Source organism: Galleria mellonella, unplaced genomic scaffold (assembly GCF_026898425.1).
Source record: "Galleria mellonella isolate WM207_F2 unplaced genomic scaffold, CSIRO_AGI_GalMel_v1 utg352, whole genome shotgun sequence".
Lineage (NCBI taxonomy): Eukaryota > Metazoa > Arthropoda > Insecta > Lepidoptera > Pyralidae > Galleria > Galleria mellonella.
In genome coordinates, this window is record NW_026442084.1 from 7,440,878 (window position 1) to 7,452,786 (window position 11,909).

The 11,909-nt window shown below is 38.9% G+C and overlaps 1 protein-coding gene across 1 annotated transcript; it reads left to right on the forward strand.

Moving 5' to 3' along the window:
* Window positions 1–6,639: 6,639 nt before the first annotated feature.
* LOC113510568 (heat shock protein 68-like) lies at window positions 6,640–8,807 on the forward strand. Its single transcript, XM_052897181.1, has one exon. The coding sequence runs from the start codon at window positions 6,774–6,776 to the stop codon at window positions 8,691–8,693; it is 1,920 nt and encodes a 639-aa protein (XP_052753141.1). The 5' UTR covers window positions 6,640–6,773; the 3' UTR covers window positions 8,694–8,807.
* The last annotated feature ends 3,102 nt before the right edge of the window (window positions 8,808–11,909 follow it).

An 11,909-nucleotide genomic window follows, 5' to 3' on the forward strand; every position in this document is an offset into this window, starting at 1 on the left:
GCAGGCAGATTGGCAACCGCAGTCAGCCTTTGTAGATGTTTTAAGAGGAACGCTGCTGTCCATCCCTCACCCTCCTTTAGTCGGTTCTTACGACACCCACGGGAAAGGAAGGGGTGGCCTATTCTATGCCAGGATTACCCGGCCAAATATATAGAATAAAGATAATATAGAATTGTTATAGTAAGTAGTATTTATATGTATTTGATATTTTTGTGCATTACAGGTTTTTGTATTTTATGCACGAAAAATTATTAATTCACTCTTGCGCCACCTACCCACTTCTATCTGTTCTCCTTTAACCAAAGGTTGTCTGTAAGAGATTGCACTAGCGATAAGACCGCCTTTTGTACCTTCATGTGTATATTTCAATCTGTATTTATGTTACTGTATTTCACTTGAATTATTCACTTGTCATTGTATATTTTTATTTATGGTGCAATAAAGATTTAAATAAATAAATAAATAATATTTTATTTAAATTAACATTCCATAATATTTCAAGCTGCTGTTTACATAACAGGATTTATATTTTATGCACTGGAGTCTCCAGATGGCGCAACTAGAAGCATTGTCAATTTTTTTTTATGGGATCAAAACGTAATGGTAACCCCGCTTGTGTTATCGCTATACGCTGGCGGGGCACCAGTGAGATGTGACAGGTGAGGATGAAAGCAGGTCAGTTAGCCTATCGTGACAAATGCAAAAAGTATTAGTAATAAATGATTTCCAGGGGGAACCGCGTGGAGGTCGACCTGACAGGGCTTGCTAGCAACGGGGCCATTAGTCTATATTACTAACAATCCCTTTCCCCCCGGACACGTGCGTTTATTGTTTATTATTGAGAGAGTGTGGGTAGGAGACAGTTATTCATAATTGAAGTACCTGTTTAAATGTCTTTTATAATACAGCCTTAAACAGATTCACGAAAACTGTAAAAAAACCAAGCTAAACAAACAGACAAAATTTTACTGATTGCATTTTTGGCATCAGTATCGATCACTAATCACCGGCTGATAGTTATTTTGGAAATATATTTCATGTACGGAATTGACCTCTCTACAGATTTATTATAAGTATAGATAGATTGGGACAGTATATGGATTTTGTAACTGAAATATATAGATATAGCTATATATATACTCACCCCTTGTAATGATACGCCATGCCATTCGAGAACTATCTTTTTTTTTATAGGGTTTTGTTTGTTTTCAAAAGTTCTTTATTTATCATAAGTGTTTACAAATATAATAAATTCCAGTGTACGTAAGCCTAGAATTTACAATCAGCCATAAATCGTTTGGCGAGTAATATACACTCCTTCAAACATTTAAAATAGAGATACAAGTATCTATAAATCTACACAACATAAAAAACTTACATTACATGATGTAACTTATTGATTATAATCATAAAATAAACACAAAATGCACATATTTGTAAATTGTATTATAACAAAAAAAAAAAAAAAAAAATCATACAATTATTTTGGGAGGGTAGTTTGAACCCAAATAGTACCAAGTTGGTAACAGGTAGCAGTAAGTAAGTAAAGTAAGCAGGTAGGTACCAAGCGGCAGGTATCAGCAATCATTTTTTATAGGGTAATGTCACAATAATTTATTTACATTATACCTGCGTCAGTGTTACATTTTTACTACACTCCTAATGCTAACCACAGCTAAAATGGAGGGAAAGGGATTGTTAGCAATGGAATTTGCCAGCCCCATTGCTAGCAATATACCCTATCAGGTCGACCTCCACGTGGTTCCCCCTGGAAACCATCGTGAACAATTCTTGTTGAATTCATCACGATGGGCTAACTGACCTGCTTCATCATCACCCATCATCTTTCACTGGTGCCTCGCCAGTGTACAGTTGAGCTTGAAAATGTATCTCTATGCTCTATTTCTGGCCCTGTAAATTGCTAAAAACTGTAGACCAGGGGTTCCCAAAGTTATTTTGTCTACTGCCCACTTTGAGAATAAATTATTTTTAGCGCCCCCATTTTTTCACCTATTTAAAAACCACTATTACTTCAAGATCAACAAATCATCCTAAAAGCCTCCACACAACGCCCCCTTTTTTTCTAGGTCGCTTTAGGCCTACAGTGCCTACAAGGGGGCGTTATCGCCCCCTTTGGGAACGGCTGCCGTAGACTTATTACGTTCTGATACAAACCTACATATTTCACAATAATGTAAAATCAATCGCAGAACTGTCACTTTCAATTTTTTTTTATACAACTTAGAATGGCAAACAAGCTGATGGTCCACCTGATGTAAAGTGGTAACCGTCGCCTATAGACATGAGCAGTACCATGGACATAACAGAGTATACTGTTTCGCCCATGAAACCCCCCATGCGTTGCCATTCCTGAGGACTCAGGTGTTATTCCTCTGTACTCTGTAAATTCACGCCATATCTCACCCTTCAAACCGAAACACAGCCTTGCAAACACAACTGTTTCACGGTAGAAACACTAATGGGACAGAGGTGCCCAAGCAATCGACTTTTGTACAAAGTCTCCCTCAAATTTTCTAAATTTGTTCGATATTTACAATATGATATAGCTCGACTATGACGGGTAGACAGAGTTGTCGAAATTTTGATATTTTTAATAGAATAAGAAAAATTTGTATATTTTATGTACTTTATGTTATTCAATGATAATGTAGTTTTATAAAGGTGTAAGAACATAATTAAAATCGGTTAAATAATTTTGAAGGTAATCTATTTTTCTTTTTCAATGGATGATAATGAAATGGTAACCCCGCCTGTGCTAACGGTATACGCTGGCGGAACACCAGTGAGGGATGATAGGTGAGGATGAAAAGGCAGGTCAGTTAGCTCACCGTGATGAATACACCTAGTGGGGGGAAAGGGATTGTTAGTAATGAGATCTAACTGACCCATTGCAATACACTCTATCAGGTCGACATCCACGCGGTTCCCCCTGGAAACCATCGTGATTAATTCTAGTGGAGTTTGCCACGATGGGCTAACTGACCTACTTTCATCGTCACTTATCACCTCTCACTGGCGCTCCGCCTGTGTATACCGATAGCGCGGGCGAGGTTACCATTTCATTATCATCTATTAAAAAAAAAATACACCTAGAATTCAGCATGATGGTTTCCAGGGCGAACCACGTGCAGGTCGATCTGATAGGGTATATTACTAGCAATGGGGTGATAATCCGCATTACTAACAATCCTTTCCCCCGTTAAGGTAACCTATTACAAACAAAAAAAAGCAAATTTTTCCTTCTTATAATATTAGTATAGAAATATATATTTGTTTATAGTATAATGTTCTATTCTCTCAATTTAGACATACAGTTTCTCCACAGTAGATACCCACTGCTCATTCCTTGTTTTTTTTTTGCTGGGTCAAAATGGTATGGTAACCCCGCCTGCGCTAACGGGATATGCTGGCGGAGCACCAGTGAAGGGTGATAGGTGAGAATGAAAACAGGCCAGTTAGCCCATCATGATGAATTCATCAGGAATTAACCATGATAGATTCCAGGGAGAACCGCGAGGAGGTCGACCTGGTTGGGTATATTGCTAGCAATAGGATTCTCTGTCTCCATTACTAACAATCCTTTTCCCCCCAATACATATCGTTGATACCTACTTACATATCTACATACCATTACTAGGGGAAGAAGGATTGTTAGTAATGTAGGACTAGCAACGCCTTTGTTAGCAATAAACTCTATCAGGTCGACCTCCTCGCGGTTCTCCCTGGAAACCATCATGATTGGTTTATTGTTGAATTCGATAAGATGGACTAAATGACTTACTTCATTCAGGGGAGAAGGTACTTCATTAGTAACCCATTGTTAGATTCAACAAGATGAGCTAACTGACCTGCTTCATTCTCACTTGTCATTCCTCACTGGTGCCCTGCCAGTGTATATCGATAGCGCAGACGGAGTTACCATTCCATTATCATCTATTAAAAAGATCTGCTTCATCCTCATCTATCATACCTTACTGGTGCCCCAAACGAATAAATAAATAAACAAAGGAATAAATACTCAAAGGAATTGTTAGCAGTGGAGTTTGACAGCCCTATTGTTAGCAATTTGCCCTATTAGATCGACCTCCACGTGGTTCCCCCTGGAAACCATCGTGAACAATTCTTATTGAATTCGTCACGATGGGCTAACTGAATTGCTTCATCCTCACCTATCATCCCTCACTGGTGCCCCACCAGAGTATACCGATAGCGCGGGTGGGGTTACCATTCCATTATAACCCATTTAAAAAAAAAATTACTATTGACATAGGTAAAAGCTTGCTGTCGGTCTTAATCATTAAATAAAAATAAAAAAGTAGTATACCTAACCATCTATCACGTCTCTATCTTTTTCGTAAACATTTCCTATGTACTTATGTATTTAGGTACTTATGTGAATCAACAATAAAAGTTATTTATTACTAGGTATTAAGTTTCATTCGTGACTTCTCTTTTCTCTCATGACCGGTAGAGTAAAACCCCTATCTCTTCGTTATCCCAAATACTTAGTACGTGTCTTCTAACAAATTTCATAATAACCGATTGAGCTGTTAAAACGCCAAGAGAAAAAAACTCACTTTAGCATTTAGATATTAAATACTAAATACTTAGTAAGGATTGACAATGAATTGGGAATTCCTTTACAGTTATATCCATTCGACTATGGAATAGTCTGCCATCCGAAATAAGTGAATCGGCAAGTATAGGCATGTTTAAGCGTCGTCTAGGAGAGCATTACTTATCACTATGCTGACGTATTATGTATATGTGTATGTATATTTATATATGTTTATATGTGTATATATATATGTATGTGTATATGTATGTTTGTGTAAATATATGTGTATGTTTACAGGGTATTTTATGTAATTTATAATGTGTAGTTTGTATTATTCTTTGTGTATACATAACTTATGCGTTTATACAATATATGCGGTTCGTATGACTGCCTATTTATATTTTTAAAATAACACAATTAACATGGAAAGGTTTTGCTGGAAGAAATCTCTTATTAGAGATAAGCTCGCCTTTGTACATTATCTTTATAATGAATTGTAATTAACAGTATGTTTTGTGTACAATAAAGAATAAAGAATGACGGAATAAACATTTCGTCAAGTAAGCCCTAATAATAGAATAGGTAGCAAAGAAAGTTGTCTATTACAATAACAATATGCTTGTCACTAAACCGGTACAGATGTCACTTTTTCGACAATCATTTTTATTCACAAATCGTCACGATCAGCAGAAAAACATTGCAATTAATTTGAGACACAAACAGCTGAGATAATTGATGATGTTATAAAATCATTCTTAGGAAGATACGAGAAGGTTCGAGAACTAAAACACTAGCGTTACATTTTCTAAATTCACATTTTAGACGTCGTATCGAAGCAGTTTGCCAAGAGAAATAATGAAATAGTAATATATTTCTATCTCTTTTCAACAGTTGATGACGTAAGCGAATAGCGGTTTCTGGATTGGTCGGCTTCTCGACATTTCTTTCTTTTTATCATTGTAGTGTTTATAATAGAAAAATAAAATTTCCCCATTTTATGTATTCTGGCTATATTTTGCATTGTAAACAATTTTGCTGTTTTTTTTTAACTACTTTGTATATGACATTAATTGAATGTGTTGCTTATATAAATATTTTTGTTTTATTTATAAAACATGGCCAATATATGCCCTATAACAACAAAGTGGTCATTATATGCCCTATACCCGTCTGGCGGTAGTATGATGTGGACACTGCATTATACAAGAGATGATTTTGAAATAAAAATACAATTGTAAATTATTAGGTTTCTTATAACAAAAATAACATTCTACGTTTTTTTAACAAAAGTAATATTCTAATCTAATCATTGATTAAAACAATGTGACCGCCATAGTTTTTACAAAACAATTGACAATAAAAAAATTCCGTTGCAGGACCACATTTCAAACATCTATCAATTTGTGTTATGTTTTCATTTTAAAGCATTTCATACTATGCAGTTCCTAATTAAAAATAGGAATAATGGAAACAAATTATTAACAGGTATAGTGCATAATACGACCACTTTTTTGTCTTAATTTTAATATTTTTTAAGAAACAGATCTTAGGAATACTTTGTACAGGTAAAATTAAGAACACATCTTATTTAAAAATATGTTTTAATGCCAGTGCACATGGGGCCTGATTAAGGGATAATCACCTATGATGAAACTACGTCATTGAATGTGTTAATAAATCTATTATTATATAGGGAGACTTGATGAGTATAAATATTTTTTATATATAATGTAATTAAATATAACTTCATTATTAAATAAAATATTCATTCATTACATGGTACGAAATCAACTGCATGCATTATAATATAAATGAAATTACTCCCATAGCTATGGGTAATTTTATAATATTGTCACCCTATTTGATAAAATTTATGAGAAAAAAGATGAAAATATTATACCATCTCTCTCTATCCAACGCTTTCATTGGGTAATGCGCGAGGGTTCTCGAACATACTAGAATATACGTTACAACTTTGTCGTCATTGGTTGATTCGAGACAACGCTAGAATTTACTGGAACCTTATTCGTTTAATATATAAACGCGTTCGACGGCGCGGGAATTCAGTATTATTTGAAACAAGAAACGAGTTATACGAAGTGAAGAAGAGTTCGGTGCAGACCGAAGTGATTTATTATTAAACAAGAGATATTTATTTGAGATTATAGTAAACGTCAAACAATCGCAAAACAAAATGCCAGCTATTGGAATAGATCTTGGTACTACATATTCGTGCGTCGGTGTGTGGCAACATGGCAACGTGGAGATCATCGCGAACGACCAGGGCAACCGTACCACACCATCCTATGTCGCCTTCACGGACACGGAGCGGCTGATCGGTGACGCGGCCAAGAACCAGGTCGCTCTCAACCCCAACAACACCGTGTTCGACGCTAAGAGATTGATCGGCCGCAAATTCGACGACCCCAAGATACAACAGGACATGAAGCACTGGCCCTTCAAAGTGATCAGTGACAGCGGCAAGCCCAAGATCCAGGTGGAGTTCAAGGGCGAGACGAAGAGGTTCGCCCCGGAGGAGATCAGCAGCATGGTGCTTACTAAGATGAAGGAGACGGCCGAAGCATACCTGGGCACCACAGTCCGTGACGCCGTGATCACAGTGCCGGCCTACTTTAACGACTCTCAGCGGCAAGCCACCAAGGACGCCGGAGCCATCGCTGGCCTGAACGTGCTTCGCATCATCAACGAGCCCACGGCCGCCGCACTCGCGTACGGCCTCGACAAGAACCTGAAAGGCGAACGGAACGTTCTCATATTCGACCTGGGCGGCGGCACGTTCGACGTATCCATCCTCACCATCGACGAGGGCTCCCTGTTCGAGGTGAAGTCGACGGCGGGCGATACACATCTCGGCGGCGAAGACTTCGACAACAGACTAGTGAACCATCTCGCGGACGAGTTCAAACGCAAGTACAAGAAGGATATGCGGATGAACCCACGCGCACTGCGCCGCCTCCGCACCGCCGCCGAGCGCGCCAAGCGCACGCTGTCCTCCAGCACCGAGGCCACCATCGAGATCGACGCGCTCTACGAGGGCATCGACTTCTACACACGCGTGTCTCGAGCCCGCTTCGAAGAGCTCAACTCTGACCTATTCCGCGGCACCCTCGATCCCGTGGAGAAAGCACTGAAGGATGCTAAACTCGACAAAAGCCAGATCCACGATGTCGTTCTCGTCGGCGGCTCTACTAGGATCCCCAAGGTGCAAAATTTGCTGCAGAACTTCTTCTGCGGCAAGCAGCTCAACTTCTCCATCAACCCAGACGAGGCAGTTGCGTACGGTGCTGCCGTTCAAGCTGCTATATTGAGCGGCGAGACCGACTCCAAGATCCAGGACGTGCTGCTAGTGGACGTGGCTCCTCTATCGCTCGGCATCGAGACCGCCGGCGGCGTGATGACGAAGATCATCGAGCGCAACTGCAAAATCCCATGCAAACAGTCTCAGACATTCACCACATATTCCGACAATCAGCCCGCCGTCACGATCCAAGTGTTCGAGGGAGAGCGCGCGATGACCAAGGACAACAACCGTCTGGGCACCTTCGACCTGACGGGCATTCCGCCGGCGCCACGAGGTGTGCCCAAGATTGACGTGACATTCGACCTGGACGCCAACGGCATCCTGAACGTATCCGCCAAGGAGAACAGCACCGGACGCAGCAAGAACATAGTGATCAAGAACGACAAAGGACGTCTGTCGCAGGCGGAGATCGACCGCATGCTCGCGGAGGCGGAGCGGTACAAGGAGGAGGACGAGAAGCAGCGGCGACGCGTGGCGGCGCGCAACCAGCTCGAGTCGTACGTGTTCAGCGTGAAGCAGGCGCTGGACGAGGCCGGCGACAAGCTGAGCGAGCAGGACAAGAGCACCGCGCGCAGCCAGTGCGACGAGGCGCTGCGCTGGCTCGACAACAACACGCTGGCCGAGCAGGAGGAGTACGAGCACAAGCTGAAGGAGGTGCAGCGCGCGTGCTCGCCCATCATGAGCAAGATGCACGGCGCGGGGGCGGGGGCGGGGGCGGGGGCGGGCGGCATGCCCGGCGGCAACCAGTACCAGCCGAGGAGCGACGGCCCCACCGTGGAGGAGGTGGACTGAACTGTGAAACGGACAATCTCAAACCCCTAGTCCCTAGTGTACCTTAATTTGTTTTGTTCAAATCTGATATTAAGACTGATCTCATTTATTCACGCCACAGTAGATGATCATCTTGCTGGACAAGTGAAAAATAAGTAATAATTATATGTAAGTAATTATAAGAGTAAATAAATGAATTAATTCTATTTCTTTGTTTTATTTATTAAAATTAATATACAACCCAATTTTAAGCATTTTAACTACATTGGTAATATAAATTTATTCTATTTTCAATTAATCTACTATTGGACAGCCAGTCAGTATTACCTAGTATAGTATTATATTGTCTGTGGTATTACACAGACTATCACTGGACTATAAGTTGTGTTCAATTATTTCAAACGGCAGTTGATAGCTTAGCTGTATTTTCTAATTTATATAATGCTTAAGTCTAACTTAAATAAAAATATTTCTTTTTACAAGCTTTTATCTGTGACAAATTAAAGTTAAACAAGTTAGGTAAAGTTTCTATAATAACTAGACATTAATGATTACAGAAATATAAAATCTATTAACTTTTTTATGTCGTATTTCATTCAAATCAGTTTAGTAAACGTCCAAAGATGTTTATGTCGCAGATACTTTACTATGATATTATGTGTATACCTAGTACGTAATGTCTACCTATTTAGGTATTCATACAAATAGTATAATAATACATACATCACAGTTATTTCGAATAAATGTATGCTTGGTGTATGGAATAATTGTTGAGCTATTTTTCAAGGCTAAAAATAGCATTATTATCATAGCGCCATCTAGCGTTAATTTTATGTAAATGATTACCAGTATGTGCTCTCAGTGTATTAGCATCTTTGCTAATCCCTAGCGGCGAGTGAAGGAACTAACAAATTTTTTGGTGATATAAACCAATTAAAAAATAGGCCAATGTTTTATTTAGAATTATTTAATTTTACCGATTTCTATACTTCAACAGAAATCGGTATGAAAAAAGTGGGAAAATAAAAGAAATTAATTAGGTTACGTTTCTAAATATTTTCTTTATATGTTATTTATACCAAATAAAAGTAAATAGTTTTTTTTTAATGGGTGAAGATTAAATAGCCACCCGCCTGCGCTATCGGTATACGCAGGCTGGTGCCCACCAGTAAGGGATTATAGGTGAAGACGAAAGCAAGTCAGTTCGCCCATCGTGATGACTAGAATTAACCACAATGGTTTGCAGGGGAAACCGCGTGGAGATTGACCTATCAGCCTTAAACTGTCCACTGCTGGATATAAGCTTCCTCCTTGGGGGGTTTTGCCAGTACTTGCCACGCTAATCCGCCTGATTAGCAACTGCAGTTAGGCTTTGGAGACGTTTTAATAGGGATGCTGCTGCCTTTCCCTTTCCCTTCTTTAGTCGCCTGGGGGGAAAGGGATTGTTAGTAACGGGGATTAACAACCCTGTTACTAGCAATATACTCTATCAGGTCGACCTCCTCGCGGTTCCTCCTGGAAACCATCGTGATTGATTCATTAGTGAATTTGTTAAGATGGGCTAACTGACCTGCTCCATCGTCTCTTATCATCTCTCACTGGTGCCCCGTTAGCGTATACCGATAGCGTAGGCGGGGTAACTATTCCATTATTATTCATTAAAAAAAAGATCCTTAGTTCCCTCTTACGACACCAACGGGTAAGGAAGGCATGGCCTATTCTATGCAGGGACCACAAGGCGATGATTGTGCATGGATAAAAAAAAATACTCACATGTGCTTACTGGGGGGAGGGGGGGGGGTTGTTAATAATGCGCACTACCAGTCTCATTGTTAGCAATATGCCCAAAAAGGTCAACCTCCACGTGGTCCCCCCTGGAAACCATCGTGCTGAATTTCAGGTGAATTCATCACGATGGGCTAATTGACCTGTTCATTCTCACCTATCATCTCTCACTGGTGCCTCGCCAGTGTATACCGATAGCGCAGGCGAGGTTACCATTCCATTCTATTCTCTATCCTATTTAAGAGCTGCGTTCTTGTCGGCGGAGCTCTTGCCACTCACTACGATTTGCAGCGAGTCTCTTCACCTCTTGATACGACACGACACCAACTCCTTCCTTGATCTGCATGTGTGCTCCATTCCATTGTCATTCATAAAAAAAAGAAACACGTGTTTACTGTTTCTATTGCGATGTTCAAGGCACCCTATCAATGTCGTTGCACTCGAGACTTCACTGATAACTTGCATGTACCTTCCAATTCGATACTACACAATATCTTATATATAAAATTCTCGTGTCACGGTGTTTGTTACCAAACTCCTCCGAAACGGCTTTAACGATTTTTATGAAATTTCGTGTGCATATTGGGTAGGTCTGAGAATCGGCCAACATTTATTTTTCATACCCCTCAATGATAAGGGTGACCCTCCCCAAAAAATTTTTTTTTAATTTTTTTAACAAATTTTTCCATTTTTATTTTATTATGATTTAGCATTGAAAAATACAAACTTTAAATTTTCACCGTTTTACGATCAACCCCTGTTTTTTAATCGCGATTTTTATATGCCGCAATAGGATTGCAAGATGGTAATCCAATATAATAATTGTAGTACGATATATTTTCATGTATAGTTCTAGAAATAATGTATATGGTAAAACAACGTTTGCCGAGTCAGCCAGTATGCATATATATTTTACATACGTGTATATTGTTTAACTTTGATTTACAATAAAACTTATCGATGCTTTATCGTGTTAAAGTGGAGGTAGATCATACTTGGTTATCTTGATATTTTGATAGTCTCACATAAGATAAAGTTATATATACCTACGTAAAGTACTAAAGCTATATACCTACGTATATAGGTAGTTACAATAACTAGATTTTATATGAAAATATAAAAACATTTAATATTAATAAATTTGATGTGGGGATTGTTCAGAGCATAATGCATGCTCCTACTACCAAAATTGCTTTGTGCTTAATTGAATTAGTAAATAGTATTGTTTAGTCATAATTGTAATAGTAGAAAACTTGTTTAGATTTTATGGGATTGACATGTTAAAAAACAAAAATCCCAAATTAAAGGTAGATTAAAAAAAAATTAAAATATATCAACAATTATTCAAAATTATGTAATAGACTTTGATTAAATCATATACTATTTAATTAAATAAAAAAATTGGTTGTTTTTTTTTTTATTTACTCAACACAGAAACACGGTAAACAAGCT